This window comes from Aulonocara stuartgranti, assembly GCF_965226115.1.
Source record: "Aulonocara stuartgranti genome assembly, chromosome: 14".
In the NCBI taxonomy this organism is placed as follows: Eukaryota; Metazoa; Chordata; class Actinopteri; order Cichliformes; family Cichlidae; genus Aulonocara; species Aulonocara stuartgranti.
The window spans coordinates 34,921,146-34,943,042 of NC_138950.1; the positions used below are offsets into that span (position 1 = coordinate 34,921,146).

General features: G+C 39.3%; 1 protein-coding gene across 5 annotated transcripts; it reads right to left on the bottom strand.

Moving 5' to 3' along the window:
- Positions 1–851: 851 nt before the first annotated feature.
- inpp5ka (inositol polyphosphate-5-phosphatase Ka) lies at positions 852–21,795 on the bottom strand. Of its 5 annotated transcripts, none has more exons than XM_082503348.1 (13): positions 20,890–21,107; positions 20,646–20,727; positions 16,794–16,898; positions 16,608–16,716; positions 16,397–16,513; positions 12,331–12,506; positions 12,061–12,172; positions 11,849–11,958; positions 5,316–5,547; positions 4,109–4,246; positions 3,932–4,033; positions 3,744–3,848; positions 852–3,607 (listed from the first exon to the last, which is right to left on the bottom strand). In XM_082503348.1, exons 1-13 carry the CDS (start codon positions 20,924–20,926, stop codon positions 3,518–3,520), a joined length of 1,515 nt encoding a protein of 504 aa, XP_082359474.1. In that variant the 5' UTR covers positions 20,927–21,107; the 3' UTR covers positions 852–3,517. The 5 variants fall into 5 exon arrangements, with proteins under 5 accessions (XP_082359474.1, XP_082359475.1, XP_082359473.1 ...); XM_082503349.1 differs by having other exon boundaries at positions 3,950–4,033; positions 20,890–21,106; XM_082503347.1 differs by lacking the exon at positions 20,890–21,107 and adding an exon at positions 21,126–21,795 and having other exon boundaries at positions 3,932–4,246.
- Positions 21,796–21,897: the final 102 nt, after the last annotated feature.

The window sequence follows — 21,897 nt, forward strand, 5'->3', positions numbered from 1 at the left end:
CACCTCTTAAATGAATCATTAGACTCACCTGTGGTTGAATGCCTGTTCATTCGAATTTTGTAGTCTTAAGTGTGGCTTTTCTCCTAAGACTAATTGGGGTGTGTTCATTTTTGCCACATGGGCTTGAATTAATTTGTTAGGAAAATCACTTTTTTTGTCTGTGCAAATTCACAAATCTTGTTCGCATTCAATGGCCCACATTTGTGGGAGAATTTTGTAGTATAGTATCTCATAGAAATGTTGATTGTGAAAGGAAACTAAAAGTTTTCTGACAAATGTAGTGGGGTGTACTCATTTATGCTAAGCACTGTATATCTGCTAATTAGTGCTAAGTGATGGACAATATACTCAGAAAAACAGAGGCCTGTACCACACAGCAAGCCATTGTCAATTAATTTCATTAAAAATTCAAGACAGACTGACAGAACACAGTTGAGTGGTTCAGTTCAGTGACTCAGTGAGGCCTTGCAGCATACACTTTATTAAAGGAAATTCAGAACCACTAGCAAGAAATTTAATGCAGAAGTATAATCATTTAAAGTAGAAATATTAAACTGTGATAGTATAAAAATGTAACTGAACATTAAAGATTCCAAAAATGCTACGTACCAAAATAATATTACGTTTTAGATGACAATTGTAGGTGCCCATGTTAAACAAATGCTAACTTTTCTGTTAATGAGCTCAGTGTTTGTCAGTAATCCCTGTGAGCCAAAACTACCTTTAAAGCTGAGGAGCTGCTTTTTTTATTCTTTTTTTTTCTACTTTAGCAGAGTCCAAGAATACAAGTATGCTCCTGGAAATGAGAACAGCAGATGCACTTTGAAACTGAAAAGACAAGCAACACCCACTGAACCAAGAACAAACACACTGGTTTAATCTTGCATATTCAGAGCTATAAATTTATTTGCATTCGGTTACAGTATGTTTCATTGGCATTTCAGAAAATAAGTCAGCCTTCAGTTAAAACATATATGTATATTTATTGATATGTATATATGTGTGCATGTGTGCGCAAGTATAACTGATTCCAACAAATCAGTAACGGCAACATTCACAACAAGTATTTCTATAGCTCAAAGTTTAAAACAGCAATATTTAAAGGGACAGTCCCCTCTAAAAATCAAGTGTGCATATTTTCACATATTTAACCTGGACTGTAGCAGTCATCTAGATTATTTTGGTGTGGGTTTCCAAGTTTTAGAAATGTGACATTACTGAGAATACAGTGGAACCTGGAATCTCAAAAAGTTAATTTGGTATTAACACTCAGCAGCAGCAGCATCTCTTTTCATAAACCATAACCCGGTTCCTTACTACAATCCACAAACGTCACTGCAAGCAGTGAGCAGGAATTATTTTCCTTCTTCTCTACATCTGCCAATTAAAGGAAGTATTTATACATGTATGTAGTAAATATTCTTTTTTTTTTTTTTACTGGTGCTTTGAGTCAAATGCCATTTAGTTTCTTTAAATTCAAGAGAAGGGGGAGACGCCTCTACAGCTGATAATCCAGATCAGGAAATGTTTCTACAGACCAAAGCAAAATATGTACATTTCAAAAAGATCTCCAACAAACATTTTGCCATGTTTTAAGTAATCAAGTCAATGTTACGATACATGTATCAAAGTTAAGCAGCATAGTACAGTACAGTAAATGTAAAGCGGTGTGTCAGAGGCACTTGTTGAATCCACATGGTTCAATCAAAACTACACATTTATATATAGTATTTAATCACACTAACAATACCACGAGAGCCTACAAATACAGTAAACAGTGCAACATTTCTTGAAGGTTTTTGCTGTGACGTCACAATCAACCTTGATAGGAATCATTGTTTTTCTTATATAAAACTGGAACCTTCCAGAAGGTGGATGGCAGAAAGCAAAAAAAAAAAAAAAAAAAAAAAAAAATCAGCCACAGCAAAAAAACAAACAAAAAAACAAGGTTGTATTATACAGCTTTTCTTTCAAGTCCTCCAGGAGCAACTGAAGTTCATTAAAACACTGAGAAGAGAGAAATCAAAGCTACGAAATCATCTCACCTCCCAATAGCACTCACAGTCACAGGGATGGATATTCCAAAAGCCAAGTTAATATTTTAAATAACACAGGAAACATTTAAAATCATGACTAGATCCAGCTTACGTACCTCAGCGATGCTTTCAGGACAGTACGGATTAAGATCATTACCTTACAGCTAAAAACTCTGTGTCTACCTGTACTGGCTGTACTGTTTTAAAGAAGAGTGGAAAGGAAATTTAAGTTGTCTGGTCCTGCAGACCTCTACACAGTCACATGCAGTGACTGTGGACGTAGAGCTTCTTTTGACTACTGTCATCTGAGGGGTTGCTCTAACTAGCCATTATCTAACCATAAATTAAGACATTTTTAATGTGTAAGCAGCTGGTCTGGCATCACACCGGTTTTGCCATTGAAATAAAAACTTAGCAGTGTAGGTTCGCACACTGGCATCGAGGATACTCGACTCCAAGTAGTAAGCAGTGCAGGCTGACAGCTCATTTTTCACAGAATAACTACTCAGTCTGAACGTGACCATGGTGCCCTTCAAACAAACACGGCCCGTGGGTTTTGCTAACTCATGTTCCCTTTTCCTTTTCATTACAGTAGCAGTAAAGTGAAGTTGGAGCCGAACCTATTCTTAAGAGTAGGTGTGAGCATTTTTCCTCCCACAGCATTGTAGCGTGTTCAGACCAAGTACAAAGCCAAGCTTTCATGTGCCTCCATTTGGACTATGCAAGACTTGACTTGTGATATTCTTCGCATCAGGAGATAGGAACAGAAGTGTCAGATATTTTAATTTCAGTGAAAAGTTGTTGTTTTTATGCTTTGCGGCAAAAGCCATAAAGCATAAACCCAGAGCAGCTGTTAAGTCTTGAAAACACCTTCAAATTGAAAACCACTGGAGGTGAATATTTGTTGGTTGCAAAATAGTTCAAAAACAGTGGTGTGACATGAAACTTTGGTTCGCAATAGCTCTGAACACCACTGTAGTTACTGTAAGTGTGGAGGGGGTCCCACTGGATGGACTCAGTGATATAACTTTGGTCATCGTGGAGTGAATGAGTGGATCCATGTGGTAAAAAAAACAGTACAAGAATGAGTAATTGTATCTGCAGTGGTTTGTGGATAATCAGGCCTTAACCATTTCCTTGAGTATCACAAACCCTAAAATATTCTTCACCCATCCATCGTGACACAAACATATTTGGTAAAATCTAAGCATTCCATCTTATTTATTTTTACTCATAAAGACTAAAAGAAGAGTAAAATTTCTTTGCTCAACATGATGCCAATTGAAATGTGAGCTTCCATTTTAATGCGTTTGACTGCTGGAGTAAATAACAAAACAGCCTCACTGGTAGCATTAGAGAGATCAGTGGTGCAGTGGGGAAAAGAGAGAACAGTTCCTAAGTTGCTTTTTCAGCTGCAGGTTAAGAAATGCGACAGAAAACCTTTACAGTTTCCCAAATCTATGACTTTTGACACTTCAGTTCTAAAAGTCATCACCAGACACAGCTTTGTCGAGCCCATTGATCCTTTCAGGCAGCATGCCTTCCTCAATGGCTACCTTGGATGCTTGGACCTAAAAGACAGATGAGCAGATAACACTGATGCTGACCTCCATCCACACGAGAACAGTACTGCAGAAAATCCTTTTAAGGTGTAATTCCAAATAAAAGACAATAATATCTTTTCATGTATTATTTCCAATTCATTACCTGGAATGGTTCACTTATTCCAATGATGCACTTCAGAGCGTTACAGTAGTAGCACAGCACGCAGTCTCCTCCCTGCACGGGGATTTCCTCCTTACTTACATAAACCTACAGAAACAAGAACATTTCCATCACCTGAGGCTTACATGCACTTTTGCTCCGGCTCGTGTTCAAACTGCAGTCCCACTCACTGAGACAAGAGTTACCACCTGTATAACCTCCTCGTTGAAGGCCACCTCGTCGTCTTTGACCCACGTGTAGGTGATGTAGTCTGACACGCTGCTGAAACCAACCTGAAAATTCACACAAAAATGAAGACTTTCAACTAGCACACTGAACCAGCCAGCAGTGAAACACGTGTTGTCAACCTTATAGAGGCCGATCCAGTCCCAAGTACTGGAGGGGAATGGCTGCAGAGGGCTGTAGACCACCATGGCATCAATATCTGCGCTCCAGTCGCCCTCTGCCCGCAGACGCACCAGAGGAGTCTCGTACATCTTCCTCAGCTGTAGGCACGCACAAATCAACAGTCCAAGTTAGAAACCACATTCTGTACAAGAGGAACCACACAGCTATGGAGACTTTCAAAAGAGGGATAAGAGAGTCACACTATCATGACAAAATCTATGATGGATAGGTTAGAGGAGATTGCATCAATATTGAAGTCACATTCACTTTGTCAGAAGAGTGTGAAGCCAAAGCATCTAAAACCTGTTTTGCATGTAAGCAGGGGGCGACTCGTCTGCATACAAAAACACTTTTTCAGTTGTACGAATGTCTATGGGAAAAAATGACCTGTCAAGTTAAGTTACAAGTGTAATAAAGAATTTTCAGATAAGTTTATAGTCTCAAGTGCTTTCAGGCTACATTCTTTAGAGCTGTACCTATAACACTCTGCCTGTTGCCTTCATATTAAATAATTTTTTTTGAATAATAAATTTTACATATATTTCTTCACGTCATTATGTGAACCGCAAGTACAGGTGACACAGGCCGAGAGATTAAGACACAGGCATTAGAGCCTCTTAATGCGTGATTTGTTTGGGTTTCCACCGGAGTGGAATGACCACAAATAGAGAGGGCGTAACCTAAGATGAAACAGAAAAAGACTGCCGTGTAATCCATTTATTTCAACAAACTGTATTCTGAACACCACCCTTTGAAACGGTACCTGTAGTGGAATACAGTTACTCAGATTTTGTATTTTAAATACGCAACGTCGACATGTATTCAGTTACTGGTCCTTTAAAAATGAATTTTTGTTTTTAGAATGGGTTGTCAAAACTTATTTGTACAGTGAAATGAGTTTGATATTTCAAAATATCAGCTTAATGTCCCCGTAATAACTGCAGCTACCTCCACACTGAGCAGTAAGTGATGTTTCCCATCACATCCTGCATGCTCACTTTTAGTGGGACGCTATGATAAGGATGATGATTTACATCATCTCCAAAAGCGTCGACAATAAATACACAACACAATCAACTGATGACCTGCATCAATAATTCAGGTCATAAACAAATGACTGAAAGGTGACTGACTGCATCTGGATAGTCACAGTTTCCAGTTTCTCACCTCCAGTGTGAAGATACCAATGACAGGCTTGTGGTCACTGATGCTGTACTCCATCATGCTGGTGTACACGTCCTGTCTGATTTTCAGGGGGTACTCCATGTCCTCTTCCAGCTGCTTGAGCTTCTTTGCATCTAGCCCAACTTTGTTTTCATTTTCCTCATCCGGGGGCAGGGCTTTGGGTCGGAGTCGCCACAGAATCCGGTCAGTCCAGGCAGGTTTACGCTTCTTAGCACTGGACAGGTAGTTATAGATGACAGATGGACAGAGAGCAGAGGCCGGTTTGAGTTGTCAGACAAAGTCAAGTGTTTAAAGCAAGAACCTGCGTTGGTATGAGGCACATGCCTGGCTGAAGTGCCTTATACCAATATGATGTGGGGCTGGGGAGAATAAAAGGTTCAGGCAGCAAATGACATGCCAGGACCTCAGTGACGGGGTAACTGGAAAGTATTTCACAGGTACAAGAAAACCAGCACACTGATGTATTCTTTGAACTGCTGTTTGTTAAGAATACTTGGAAAACCTGTTTTATAATACTATAAAGTTGGGACGGGACCCAAGAGTCTCTATGGGGACTGACTTACTTTTGGAGCAAGCCTCCAAAAGGTTGTTGGAGGAGCTGCAGTTTTGGGCACTAGAAATATTTTACCCTTCATGTTTGTGCACATAAATGAAACCAAAGAATAATGTCAGAGATGACAGAAATATCAAAATCCTCCTCACTCATTTTCTCCTTCAAATTCTTCTTCATAGCTGGAAACAAATCTGTCTTGGCAGCACCTTTTTTTCCCCCCCTCAGGTCACATGGAACCTGTGGGGTGGCTGTAGCTCAGGAGGTAGAGCAGGTCACCTACTGATCGGGAGGTTGGTGGTTCGATCCCTGGCGCCTCCAGTCTGCATGCCAAGTATCCTTGGGCAAGATACTAACCCCAAGTTGCTCTCTGATGCATCCATCGGAGTGTGAATGTTGTTAGCAAAACAGCACTCTGTTTAGTTTCAGTGCTTGTGAGAATGGGTGTGATTGGGTGAATGTGGCATGTTGTATACAGCACTTTGAGTACTCCGGGAGAGTAAAAAGCGATATATAAGAATCAGTCCATTTACCTTTTATTTACAGTACAATGTTTAAGGCCATCACTGTCACCAAAGGACAGCCAGGTATCAGTTTGAAAATGCCTATTTTTACCCCTCATCCTCCACCCTCACCAAACACACACCTCTGGCCATCACCCAGAACCCCACCCCATCATACATAGTGCCAGCTCTGACTGAAACCCCGTTATAATCAAACACACTCTATTATCCACAATGGTAGTACCGTATTAGCATGACATGCATTTACAGCCATCCATGTTAGGTATGGAACGCCAGGACTGCCATAATGAATTAATTAAATACACCATTAAATAATTAATTAAATGTGGCAATAATTAATTAAAATTGGAATTAATTAATTAAATAAATAGTTATGATATATGTAATTAATTAATTATTGACACATTTAATTAATTATTTATGTATTTCACATTTTAATTAATTATTGACACATTTAATTAATTATTGACACATTTAATTAATTATTTAATGATATATTTATTTATTTCATTTTGGCAGTCCTGACGCCTGGCTCTCATCATGAAATAATTTTATCTGTCAGCCTCACCCATCAAACTCAGGGGGCGGGGTTAACGCTGATCGAGTCAAAACCATTGCTTTGGCCTGGTGGCCATTGTTTCTAGCACACAACAACCGGCATGTGGAAGCTAACAGAACTGAGCTTTGAAAAACCCTGTTTGTGTGTTACCAAATACCGTTTTAATATTTTTTTAGCCGAGAATGTAGTGGTTTAATCTTCATGTGTCTGGTCGGTTTGTCAAGATACAGCCTCTTTGCAAAAGTGTTTCGATGATTTCGGAGATGTCTGCCCAGTCTCACGGCAAAGCGTGGGATAGACCCGCTCGCCTCGCAAGCAATCCCACCGACAAAGCGCAGGCCCCGGTACACAGCTGTAGTAACCCCCGCTGAGTTCTTTTACTGAGGTTATATTTATCGGTGTTTTATTTCCTGATGTTCTTATGTGTCCTACGTGTTTCAGTCGCCAATTCTGAATTATAACTAACATTAAAAACATGTTTAAGGAGGAGAGAGAGCAAATAAATCTGTTTAACATCTGATCTTTGGGTTTTTGTTCAGTAATCAGCGTGACCTGTGTATAAACACATAAAAGAGATAACGTTGGTGTTTCTGTCATGTAGTAACTGCTGGCTTTAACTGTACAAAGGTTGTTCGACACTATGAAACACATACAGACTTCATGATGTTCGGCTAATATTTTTATTGTGAATATTAATCATGCTGACCTCGCTCTGTACACCACGCAGCGAGGTCAGCATGTCCACGATATCCTCAGCTCCATGAGTTAACACAAAGTTTCCCAGCTGACTAACTGCCAACTATTCCAGAGACGTGAAAATATACAGCATAAAGAAAAGTGTAAGAGACTCAGCAGCAGATTAGAATAACAGTTATACATTTAATAAATCACCAAATGAATCCAAGAAACGAGCAAACCTGTTCCGACAATTTGAATTTGTATTCCCTCAGCTGCAGACTCGCTGCTGTTTAAATGTTTGAAAAGGAAGATTAGATATAAAAAACGTCAAACATAGACTCAGTCTGCCTTCACATTTGATATGAGGCCAGCACGTATAGTGGCCTCAGCAGGCTATTACTGAAATACACATGCTATATCATAAACTATGATATAAATAGGGAGGTCCTATTAACATGTTTAGTTTTAAAGGACACCTTCCTGCCTTTAGTCTCATTCATGAGCAGTATTAGTTTTCTTCTAACATCCAGAAGTCTGCACGATGTGTTTCATAGTTTGTAACAAGCCTTTGACAGGTAAACATAACATGACCGAAAAAGCAAAAAAAAAAAAAAAAAAAAAAAAAAAAAAAAAAAAAAGAGAGAGAGAGAGAGAGAGAGAGAGAGAGAGAGAGAGAGCGAGAGAGAGCGAGAGAGAGAGAGAGAGCGAGAGAGAGCGAGAGAGAGAGAGAGAGAGAGAGAGAGTTGAGATAAGAAGAGAAAATGCTCTCAATTATGGAGACAGGCAAATGGTTCATTTATGTTTGATGTGTGTTTATTCCTCCCTAAATATCGTCGCTGAAGTTTGCCATGCACGTCAGATTTTCCTGCGCATTTTTATACGTCTGCCAACAGAGAGAGAAAAAAAAAATCACATTCTAACAGACAGCTGGTGCTTAGAATACAGTTGAATAACTATTAAAAAACAGATGATATTTAGATGATAGTTCAGTCTAACACATGTGCCAGTGAACCATTAAACGTCTGTGAAACTATGCAGTTATGAAACGTAACTTTAACCTCAGCCAAACCGATTTGCTCAGTTGTAAATAAAACAGCGAAGTAAACGTGACCCGACAGACAGAACCTGAGTGAATGAAGTCCAGCGTTTAACCACTGAGAGCTAAAACTCAGCTGAGGTTTCAAAGCTGTGTGCCGGTGATTGGACATCAGCCGCTGATAAAGCTGGCTCGCCTATAAAGTGCTCTGTAAGGAAACAAGCTCCAGCAGCTCTGCGCTCGGGGAAAACACTATATTTACTTATCTTGTGCAGAAAAATGCGCTGACATTGCGTTATATCGAGCACCGGCTGCCCAGTTAAACTGTGACTATCACCAGGTAACTAGGCGTGTTTCTTGAATTAGCAGCAGGTGTTAAACAGCTGACAGATGAGGAGGAGGATGCATGCAGGTAAACTGAGGGTCTGTTAAGCTGATCGCTGGTTTCGTGAGAAAAATGTCAGCTCGTTCTTTATGTTACAGAAGCACAGAGACACAAGACCAGGCGGAAAGAGACGATCGTTCGGTGAAAATGAGAATCTGCGAATGCAACATGTGGAACACGGAGAGTGGAATATGTAAACAAACCGGTTAACGTACCCCCTCGGTGCGCTCTGCATGCTAACTGTTAGCAGAGCTAGTGAAATCTCTGAAAACATCTGAGCACTTTTGCAAACATGTTCTATGTTGACAACCTGACCAGACATACGTTGCGACATTCGCGGCTAAAACACTGTTAAAAGTGTAGCTGGTGACAGAAAAACGGGGTATTTTAAAACTACACCACCACCATTGCTGCCTGTGATTTGATCTGCATTCTGGGATACCTGGCTGCCCCAAGTCTACACAAGCAATCGATTTTCTAGGATCGACCTGTTTTGACTTACTTTGCACGGCAACCAATCAAATGTTAGAGAAGCTGCATGGGCAGCGTTAACCCCGCCCCCTGAGTTTGATGGGTGAGGCTGACAGATAAAATTATTTCATGATGAGAGCCAGGCGCCAGGACTGCCAAAATGAAATAAATAAATATATCATTAAATAATTAATTAAATGTGTCAATAATTAATGAAATGTGTCAATAATTAATTAAAATGTGAAATACATAAATAATTAATTAAATGTGTCAATAATTAATTAATTAAATGTGTCAATAATTAATTAATTAAATGTGTCAATAATTAATTAAAATGTGAAATACATAAATAATTAATTAAATGTGTCAATAATTAATTAATTACATGTGTCATAACTATTTATTTAATTAATTAATTCCAATTTTAATTAATTATTGCCACATTTAATTAATTATTTAATGGTGTATTTAATTAATTCATTATGGCAGTCCTGGCGTTCCATAGTTAGGCACATCATATTTATATAACACATTCTGAAAGCTAATGCTGTGGGTTAAATTTGCATCAGTGTAGACATGATACATAAAGGTACCCTGTGGAGATTCTTTTCCTTTTTTTGTTAATATATATATTATATATATATATATATATATATATATATATATATATATATATATATATATATATATATATATATATATATATATATATATATATATATATATATCTCTCATTTGACAAACAGGAACTTATGCTAGCTAAAACTACAACTAAAACTTTGCTCTGATGTGCCCGTAGAGATCAAAGCATCCACAGTGTACCTTTAACAGCTGCCGTAATGTGAGCGCAGATGAAAATCTGTAGCAGCAACAAGCATTTCGGTCTTTGATTTGCAAACACAACCATAGGGTTTGTCTTTCTTAGACTGTTCAGCCCCTTTCAGACACACTGCTGGCTAATAAATCCGTTAAAGTGACGGCTCTCTTTCACACAGGAGTAACTCTTACATTAATGTTACTCATCAGACTTTAATTAAGTGGTCTAATAACACTTATCCAGCTGTGCTATATCCAACATCGGGCAGTACATCAACGGACGTCATTTCTCGATTTCTGACCAAGGTGCTTATACTTTGGTAGACACTTGGACACTTGCACATGTCACATCATGCATGTAGTATTAAGAATCCCTCCACACTTTATAAACTTTAATAAAATGTACCCTTTAAAAACAGCTAAAGCTGAACTGAAGTACACAGCATTAATTAACAGTAATTAATGAAGTGTTGCCTAAGAAAAACACATCCAACTGTCCTGCTTTGGATAAGTTGGTGATGGTTTCTGGTGCTGTGTGACACTCCAGGTATGTGATAAAATCAGAGGAAAGCCTCCCACAATTAGCTCAACAACACATTACAAATCTGATCTGTCGTTGACTCATAAACTTAGTCACAGTGAAGACTTTCCCACTGTATTTGATGTGTAATAAATACTAAATGTAGAGAAAAGTAAATGTTTCGTGTTTTTTGCAGAGGTCTGTGTGCCTCTCCAAAAACCAGAGCTATACTAACAATGTGTTTCACACTCTGATTTAATTATTGGCCAGTGCTTGCATTGAAATGTTTACTGTGTATTGCTGTTTTGATACACAGGAGCATATTAAGCTGTCTGTGATATTAGTTTGTCCAAAGATCATGAGCTAGAAACTACAAGCAGGCGTGTCAAACCGTTTTGTTTTGTTTTTCTCGTGTTATTGCTGATCGGGACTTTCACCAGAACAATCATGGCTTTTAGTGTACTGAGGAAGTGGAGATGCCGGACAAACACGTGCAACAGAAATTTCTTTGCAAGCCCATCCAGCTGATGTGACTGCATTCATGACCCACATCGTCAGATCGCTGTCCCAACTTTTAGAGAAACATGGGCCGTGTGCTCTTTAAGGCACGAAGCGCAGGAAAGGAGCCTGAACACCTGTGTGTTTGTTTAATGTGCAGCATGTTACAGATAAACATAATCGTCAGTAAGCCTTTGAACACATGAGTGACATTTTAACTTACCACATTAAAAACAAAAACATGACACTACTTTTACTGCCGTGTTAAAAGTAGCGTGTACACACATAGTGAAGCTCGGTTATGTGAACTACGTGCTAGATGTGGACAAATGGATTCTGAACTCTTACTTAAAGCCAAACCATGTGTTGTAGAGTCTGTAAAGTTGGAAAGAGGTACAGATAAAAACAGCATACTGTGAGCAAAGAGAAGGGTGAGTATGATTCATGGTTTTTATGGTGATGTTTTCTTGTGTGTTACCTGGTGTCATAAGTATCAGAGCTACGGTCAAACTTATATGTGGGCTGAAAGTCCAGAGGCCCCTCCTCAAACTCCTGCAACACCTGCTCCTTCTGCTTCATCATGATCAGCTGAAAACAACAACAACAACACACATGTTTCATAGTCACATTACCGAGGCTGCTATGTGGGATGGAGGATCAGGAGCTGTGAGACTCTTTAAAGGGCCACACCTGGTCTTTGCTCCACAGCAGGCTGTAGTTCTGCTTGTCGATGCAGGTGCGGACAAAGTGCATGCCGTGGTCCTGAATTCGGAAGTTGAGATCTCCAAACCAGAAAACCAATCTTGACCAGGAGAGGGGCAAAAGAGACAGAGAAGGAGGACGGTGACACATGAAAGAATAATGAAGAAGTGACTTTGGTGAGATATGTGAAGCTTCAACATCATTTCTTATCCCAAACATTCAGGTGAATCACAGTTTGTATCATGTGCGTCTTCTCACCTGTGATCAACAATAGCTGGAGCTCTTTTACAGTCAAAGCTCTGCATGTCCATGATATACTCAAACTCATCCACCCTCTCTGAGGCATAGTTCATATGAGCAGCCAAGTGGCAGTTAAGGAAGCAGAGCGTGTGGCCATAGAAAGATAATCGGATGGAGACGCCGCCTTTATTACCCTGAGAGTGAAACAGGGTTGAGAAAAGAGAAAAACAGTGAATGTGTTGAACTAGACTCCATACTCTGTTCAGTTTTTAAGCTGCGAGAGACAACTCCTCCATCAGCTGGTGACCCTCATGTAATAAATGCAGAAGCCCTCTTGAAAACCAAACAAAAATACTGAAGTTCATAAAGTGGGATCTGGTTTGACATATGTTCCTACATGTTACTCCATTCCTCATTTCAAGGAGAAGTGTGCTAGTTTTACACATTAGAGGGTAGGGCTGCTCAATTAATCGAATTTTAATCACGATTACGATCTGGGCTTTCAACGATCATTAAAAATGACTGAGCCGATTATTAGCCCCTCCCTAATTTATCCGCGACACCTTAAAGGCCGGTCCGTGAAAATATTGTCGGGCATAAACCGGTCCGTGGCGCAAAAAAGGTTGGAGACCGCTGATTAAGAGGACCCGAGGGAAGCTCGGAAAGCTAAGCAGAAGTTATTTGGAGAGTGACTGCTGTTGGTTGAAAAGAGAGTTTAAAAAAAAAACAACTTCAGTGGTGTTGCACACTATTTTATATTATTTTTTTAAAGTCATTGTTAACCCTTTAAAGCCGGTCAGAGCAGCACGCTCCGTTTTGCGTAACTATTTTTAAATCCCTGTAGAACCTGAACCGTGTAAGCTAGCGCAATAATTTGTTTTGCATATGAAACCGGAGGAGTTGTACTTACATCTGATGCCATCAGCTTGTCCTCGGTCACGGTTTCGTTCCACATAAAGCTTTGCAAAAATTGCATAAAAAGCGCTTGCAGGAACAAAAACATAATATTCCAGAAACACGCTTTGCCGATCCTATCAGCTGTTCGTAACACTTCCCACAGTGAAATGATGCACATGCTGTTTTCTTTGCAAATTTGCATCATAGGATTGTTTGTTTTTCCTGCAGTATATAAAAATTGCTGTATCTCCAAAATAAAACTATGAAGACACTCAAAATAAATTTCCTGTTGTTGTAAACTAGTTTTTGCAACTTTATTGTATTTAAAGTTTTGAGGGATAAGCCTCTTAAATTTCTCCAAGTAGAAATATATGTAAACAAAACAAAAGCGATTTTCAATTTTTTTTGTAGTTTATTGCACTTTTTTGCAATTTATGTAATTACTATGGACTTAATGCATACATATTATTAAAATATGGGCTATAACAGTTGTATTGATGTATAGCAACTTGAAATGCTCCCACAAATGGCACTACAGCATGTAAAAAAAATAATATAAGCTCTGGTGGACTTGGTTCTATAGTAGGTCTTAAAGGGTTAAATAAATATCGTCAAATAATCGTGATCTCAATTTCAGTGAAAATAATCGTGATTATCATTTTTGCCATAATCGAGCAGCCCTATTAGAGGGTGTTTACACATGTGAAACAGAAAACCAGCTCCAATGATGACAGTGAAAGGAGTACACAAACCAACATCCACCGTTTATATACAGTCTATAAAGGGGCCAGCACTACTTCTCTTGGAAGTGTGAGCTTGGCTTAACCCTTTAAGACCTACCATAGAACCAAGTCCACCAGAGCTTATAGTATATTTTTACATGCTGTGGAGCCATTTTTGTGAGCATTTCAAGTTGCTATACATCAATACAACCATTATAGCCCAAACTTTAATAATATGTCTGCATTAGGTGCATAGTAATTACATAAATTGCAAAAAAGTGCAATAAACTACAAAAAAATTGAAAATCGTTTTTGTTTTTTTAACATATATTTCTAGTTAGAGAAATTTAAGAGGTTTATCCCTCAAAACTGTAAATACAAAAAAGTTACACAAACTAGTTTCCCACCACAGGAAATTTATTTTAAGTGTCTTCATAGTTTTATTTTTGAAATACACCAATTTTCATATACTGCAGGAAAAAAACGAAAATAAATATTATAATGCAAATTTGCAAAATAACAGCATATGCATCAAAACAAACTATTTCAAGCAGAGCAATATGAGTTCCTAAGCATCCCAGAAACGACACAGAAAGTCATGAACTCAAACATAACTTTTAAAAACACCAGTATAGGCTCATAAGGCCCCGATCGTAAAAAACTACATTTCAGCAAAATGATGTCACTTCCGGTTTCGGGCAGCTCATGGCGGACATGCGACAGTTCACGCTGATGGACTAGGAAGTGTTACAAACAGCTGATCGGATCGGCAAAGCGTGTTTCTGGAATATTATGTTTTTGTTGCTGCAAGCGCTTTTTATGCAATTTTTGCAACTGTGACCTAGGACAAGCTGATGGCATAAGATGTAAGTACAACTCCTCCGGTTTCATATGCAAAAAAAATTATTGCGCTAGCTTACGTGGTTGCAGTGCTACCGAGATTTAAAAATAGTTATGCGAAATGGAGCGTGTCCGCTCCGACCGGCTTTAAAGGGTTAATGATGATGATCAAGTTCATCCATCTGAAAGTAGACAGTTCCTCTGAGCTGACCAAAAATCTGAATTCAAGGTCAGTATCTGTGGGTGGGATTTGTGACACTACGATAAGCTGTGACTGATTTAGGTTTTCCTTAAACAGGCATCCAACACAAATAGGAAGGAAAGGAAGGAGGAAACCTGAAGTCTGCACTGCACAATGAGGACAGACTTAAAGAAGACATCCTAAATCCACTAATTAAGAATTTTGGCGGAAGAGGCTTGTTTTGAATAATAGTTTTTCCCAAAGTACTACAATGTTTTGCTTTTAAATAATAATTTTAATACACCTTTAAACAAATAACCAAACAGAGATGAGTAGTATCTCAAACCTGAGGGGACCAATGCATGCACCAGATTTTTAAAATAATAATAATAATAAAAAAAAACAAAAAACACAACAATGCAGCTAAGGGCTGTTCGATATTGGATGACGATATACATCTATCGTTTCATATTATGCTATCGTTTGTTTCGTGGTGTCGCAAAATAAGCTGTTTATGGCAATGTTTTCTCATCGTTTTCATGGTCACTGTAGTGGCTATATTAATTTCTTAAAGTTCTATGTTTCTCTTTTATTTAAAATAACCACATTACAGACAGACAAGCAGCTGTTTTTACGTGTACTTTCGTTAGCAACAACGACGGTAAAACCATTGTGTAGCTCCACTGTCTGCTTGTTTATTTTCCACATAAACCTTTCACAATAAAGCTCAAGATCCTGTTGAGACTTTTCAAAATAACTGAAATGATATGCATTATTCTCAAACATCTAATTTCCGAATATGCATCCAACAAATTACCTCAAATAAAAACATGAAGTAACTATAAATGGCGCTTACAGTCACCACATGGATGCAGGCACAGAGAATACCAGCATGGCCAGTGAAGATGAGGCATAACCAGTTAGCTCTAAATAGAAGGACTAGTCGAGGACCTTATTCCAAAACAAGGGCTACCTCTGTAGCATGGACAGGGTTTGGTTATGACACAGACCAGAAAACTGTATTATGAAAAATTATGCTGCAAACCAGTCCCCACCACAGACTCAAACACGACAATCCTCTTCTAACACCTACGGCCAACTACACAAGAATCCTGTGAAAGAGTGCAGAGAGAGTTTACGAATGAGAAGCAAAAAAGAGCTGTCAGGTGCTCAAAATAAATGTTAGACTCAAACGTTAGAACAGGCTTTTCCCCGCAGCACGCCATGTACTAAATACTCACAAAGAAAATGCACTATTTTGCGATATATATCGTTATTGGGATAAGAAACGTTTATATCGGGAAATGAGATTTTGGTCATTTCGCACAACCCTAACACATCTGATTGATTTAGATCACCCCCCCCCCCTTTTTTTTCTTTTTTTTTAAAAAACATCTGAATTTTTTCTAAAAGTGAAATAATAAAGCAGTTCAGCATTTCTCACCCAGTAACCAAAGAGGCCTGTGCGTGTGTACGTTGCCTGGACGTCTCTGATGAAGGGGACGTGCTCCAGCTTGGAGAAGAAGAGCAGCAGCAGGCCCTGCATTCTTATGGATGACACCTGAAACACACACAGCACAAACTGTGTTCTCCTGACCCTGTGAAAGTGTGCATCCACTGTATGGCATGTGTGGGAGTTTTCTAAGGTTTTTTACCTTGATGTACTTCTGTGGCGCTAAAAGCGACATCAATAGATAACTCCACGGGTCATCGAACACAGCATCTGACACAAACCTCAACGGGCCAGAGTACACTTCCTGCAGACTAACACACACACAAATCTGATTGTAAATCGGCCCCTTATCCACTTATACAGATGCATTGTGCATCACATCACCTACCCAATGACGTAAAGGTCAGGGCTCTTTGGAGAGTTCAGGTGGAGAAGTGTGGTCACATCGTCTGGAGGATCAGCTGTAGCCACATTCCACGTTACCATGTGCAACCTGTGGGCACAGAAGAGGAAATTACAAACAGTCTGAAGTAAACAACTAGATCAGAGGTAGGCAACACCAAGCCTCAAGTGCCAGTGTCCTGCAGGTTTTAGATGTGTCCTTGATCCAACACAGCTGATTCAAATTGCTAAGTTACCTCCTCAACATGTCTTGAAGTTCTCCAGAGGCCTGCTAATAAAATCATAATTTGACCCAGGGTGATACTGAAAACCTGCAGGACACCGGCACTTGAGGCCTGGAGTTGCCTACCCCTGAACTAGATATCAGGTACAACATTCAACCTTTAAAACAAATGAGACCATCTTAAATTATGGCTTAATTTTTCCAGGTATGAAAATCAGATGACCTGAATTATAACCTCAATAAACTCTTTCCTGGTCCCTTTTGGGTCTCAATAACAAATTTCACATCTTCTTTAAGACAACACAATGTTCACTTTGTATATTATGCTCCCCATTAGAGTCACAGGAGCACTAAAGCATTATATACTTTGGGGCGAGACTGCATCCTAAAATATACCATGTAATTGACAGGTCACTACAATAAAACACGTGACACTAGATGATACAAATACAAGTGGCTTCAGCAGCTAAACACTCAGCCCAAGGCTTCACAGATGGGACTTGGGATGGCTGCGTCCACGATGTACACGCATTCAGCTGCAGCATATCATTTAAGCTTCACAATCAAAGAAGTCCTTTCAGCTTATCTCGAACCAAAGACGAGCCCGTAACACAGGTTTAAAAGCTGCCACAATAGCACCATTGTGCAATTACCGTAAGCAGGCCAGGCTGATGCAGTTGACACATAATCAGATCAGTCATCCTTGAACCCAAACTTGCAACATTCATAACATGGAATAATATTTTCACACTTACTTAAGTGTAAGTAATAAAAGCATATGAATTAAATTTAAAAGACTGCATTTTCTTGGATGGTTTCACTCAGCAAGGGTCTTGTGTTAGTCTCTGGTCACTGCCTGAAGCCAGACAACAACTACAGGTCATGTTGCAATGGGATCACGCCAGCCACAATGAGTTCTCAGTGTTGCTTTCTGCAATACTAAAATGTGTCCACAGTGAGACAAGAAAGTCCTCTCCGTTCAGAAGCATTAAAGGACAGCGAGGGAACACTCCTGAATTACAATATACGAGGATGTTTTGGTAGAAGATGTAGAAATATAAACACAAAAATCAAGTAATATTAATGATTTCTAATACTCTAATTGGTCACAAACTTATTAAGCAGTTTAAAAAACAACAACAACAACATATTTGACTTTGATGCTCTTCTCATATCCCAGATAAATCCCACAGAAATTTAGATAATTTAAAGTTAAATGCTCAGATAAATCCATGGAGGCATTTCAAAATGACTGCTGAGTTTCAATACAGCAGCTGTCTCACCACATTTTAGCATACTGACGCACAACAGGGAAAGACAAGGTAAGAACAATACAAGCTACACTACTGCAACAAGTACAAACTCATTAAAGCGATAAAATCTCCAGCTTCAAACATCAACAGAGGCGGGTGAGCAGTCAGCATCAGTCTCCACCTGAAGCTGTCCTTCTTCGGCTTGTTGGCTCTCTTGCCGCAGACGAGGAAGGCGTAATCCAGGGTCTTGACCACCTTCTCGTGCAGCTCGTTTTTGGGGTTCAAGTCCTCGACGCAGGTCATCAGCTGGTGAAGCCGATGGAGCAGGGCCAGTTTGCTGCCCGTTGACTGTGTGGAAACGCTTTCGGTGCGTTTACGCTCTATGCTGCCCAACAGCCGAGTAATTTCATCCATCCTGGTCCAAAACTGCGAGGCCTGCTTGGTGATGGAAGATGTTGGAAGTAACAAAATAGAAATGTAAAAAGGGAATCAAATGAGCCACAGTCCTCCTTCTGCAAAATCAAACCACTGAGTGAAGTGGCATCTAAACCCCCCGGCTCAGGGGTTTAGGTGCTCCAGAGTTGAACAGAGTGATTAGAGAATTGGTTCATTTGCCCACAATTTGTCTTTGTGTTCTGAAAACTGTTTATAATCTCATTGTTAAATGTCTAAAGGTTAGTCCTATTAAACATTGGGAAATCAACTTGCATGGGTGATTGGAAACACGTCCCTTTTCTTTCAGCAAGCCGTCAGGCTGTCCTTTCCTTGGACAGAACACCAGCAACACATTGCTTTTTTCCCCCTCAAATCCGCATTAGGTATGTATTGTTGGGCAACCTAATCCACCTGCCAGAATGCAGTGACATTTGTTCACTGGCAAACAGCGGACTGTGTCTGGTCTTGGAGCATATTTAACCCAAATGGGACAAACATACGTGCTTCTAGAAAAGGCTGAAAGTCCTGAGAGCTACACTAGGCAGCCAGAATATCACAAGCCTTACATTAGCTAATGTGGAAATGCATCACACAGTAAGAAAGGCAGGACAAACACAGCTCAGCGGGGGGGAAAGGAAAGGAATACGTCTTTTAACCAGCTTTACCACTAAACTTGGTGATGTCATGTTGGTGCAACAAAAGGAGAAGCTCAACTGGCTAAAACAACACTACAACACACAAGACAGAAATGCCTTATCAGTGGAAAAAAAAAAAGAAGACATGTGGGGAAAGGGCTGGAGCTGAAGTACAATATAGTGAGAACAGCAAGAAAATGTTCTGCTGTTTCTTAATATAAATAAGCCAACCAACTTGGGCACTGCAAGACTGAGTTCCTTTACAAAAAGTAGATCACTGCTGTTGCAGCACAACAGCATTTTCCTGCTTTCAAATTATTCAAGTTGAAAGGTGAAATATTTCTTCTCTATTTGTTTGTTTTTGGATGTCTGATATCTAATGTTAAAGACTTTTCACCAAAACTGACTAAAAACCACAGGGCTAGAAAAATCAAGCAAGTAAGAAAAAACAAACAAACAAACCACAAGTACGTCCTGTTCTGAGACTTGAGTTGAGTAAATCATACAGACCATTAATAAAATATGGAAAATTCCACTAAAAATACACCACAGACATGATGGAGAGGTTTCGCTGAGTACATTAGCTGAGGTGAGATACTCCCTAACTTTAAGATCAATCACCATAGCTGTGGACACCATGGACCCCACGTGTAGTTACATTTTCTAGAGAATTGTTGTTTAACTGCCCAGTTTACTTTGTATGGTTTCACAGGGGTTTCCAGTTATGATGTAGCTACAGTGCAAATTTACAGCTAAAGCATAAATTCCCAGTAAAGCTTAAACCATCCAAACAGCTGAATTACAATTACCTTTATCCCGTGAGTTGGTATGAATTGAGACATAAGCTTTTGAAGCCAGGAACTGGAGTTTATGTACCAGGAGGCTTCAGCTGTCTATATGCACCTCATCCGCGCTCTACTTTCAAGTCATACTGAATGCATGAATTTTATTTTCTAAATTACTGTCCACGCTTCACTTAACTAGACCCCTGATTTTTTATTTTTTTATAAATATGCCGACTGTGACTTTAGGAGCTTTTTAAAAGGATTTTTTGATACGCAAGCCCGTACTCCATTAAGTTGCGTGAACCTCTAATGTGTTAATTTGCACTAGCGTATGTCTAAGTCTCTCACCCCAACACTTTATAAATTCAAATTACCGGCAAAGCTTGCTAGTTACCTGCTAACTTAAAGCCTTTTCTAATACAGTCACTTCTGGCTCCCAGAGAAACACAAAGCTAACACCGACCCGGTCACAGTGACTCTGTTCATCTTTCACATCCATGCACCAACCTGAAGCTTTCCTCCTCCTTCTCCCCGAGGTATAACTGATGACTTTCCAGTGGGTCTTCACTGTCCTCCATCGGGTCCACACCTGGCAGGGAAAGAGGCAAATTCAGTCAAATCAACTTCATTAAGCTCACGTCGCCACGAAATGAAAGGACAAACTAAAGTAAAAGTACAACTCTTATGCATAGTTGTTAGCTGACAACGCTAACTCACAAAGTTGTCATGTAAGGACTGAGGTTTAACTAACCTGAGTAGGGCACATTTTCCACCCCCGGCTTGTGCATATTCTTTTCTACCAAGTTTGTAGCATTTATTTACACCCAGCTAACATCTTACAGCCATTCACTACCGTGGTGATGCATCTGATAAACACAGCGCTAGCTACACTGCGCAGTTAGCGAAACCAAGCGTCTTGCTTTTTCACATTCAACAGCAAACACTTTAATCAATAATTATGCCCGATAATGATTTATCGTACGCTACCTTTTATGCGTTAGTAGTATTTGTGAATGTTGTTTTATCTATTTGCAGGAAGCTGTACAGTACGTCAGTAATCCAGCCTGCGGGCTCACTAATAGGGAAAATAGGGAAGTTGATTACTTTCAAAATAAAAGCACGAACAAGATAAGGCATAAGGACTTAGTTACAAGTAAGACACACGACTGGCACACAAAACCGGGAAAATGCCTGTTAATTGAGACTGGAAGTTGGCTAGTTTAAAAGAAAAACGCTAGAGTTAATTGTTTGTACACCAAATCTATTTCAATCTAAACTGCCAGTATATAATATAATCATACGCGAGTAAAAATGTAAGTTTACTCAAAAAAGTTCTGCAAAGAACACAAAATAATGCTAAAAAAAATAACTAAATACTATTTCTGTTAAAGCATGAGGAATCAGACTCCTGTCTTCAACAATATTAAATGCCAGTAATCAAGACTTTTGACTTCTGCCAAGTATTTTAAAGCTTTAAAAAATAAAATAAAAAATTAGTTTCAAAACGCACATGTGAATATTTTTCTCCAGGGCACTGACAGCCCATTTCCTTTTTTGTGGCACCCAAATGTGTCACAGAAAATAAAGGTCAAAATCACAATAAATGTTATGAATTAATCTGGATATTGTATGATCTGCATGGTCTAAAGACATTCAGCTATATCACAGAAAGGGTCTTTGGTGGGGGGGGGGGGGGGGGGGTGTTGCTGAAGGGTTAAAAGATCACTGAGACACTTACAGCAGAGATACAAATACATAT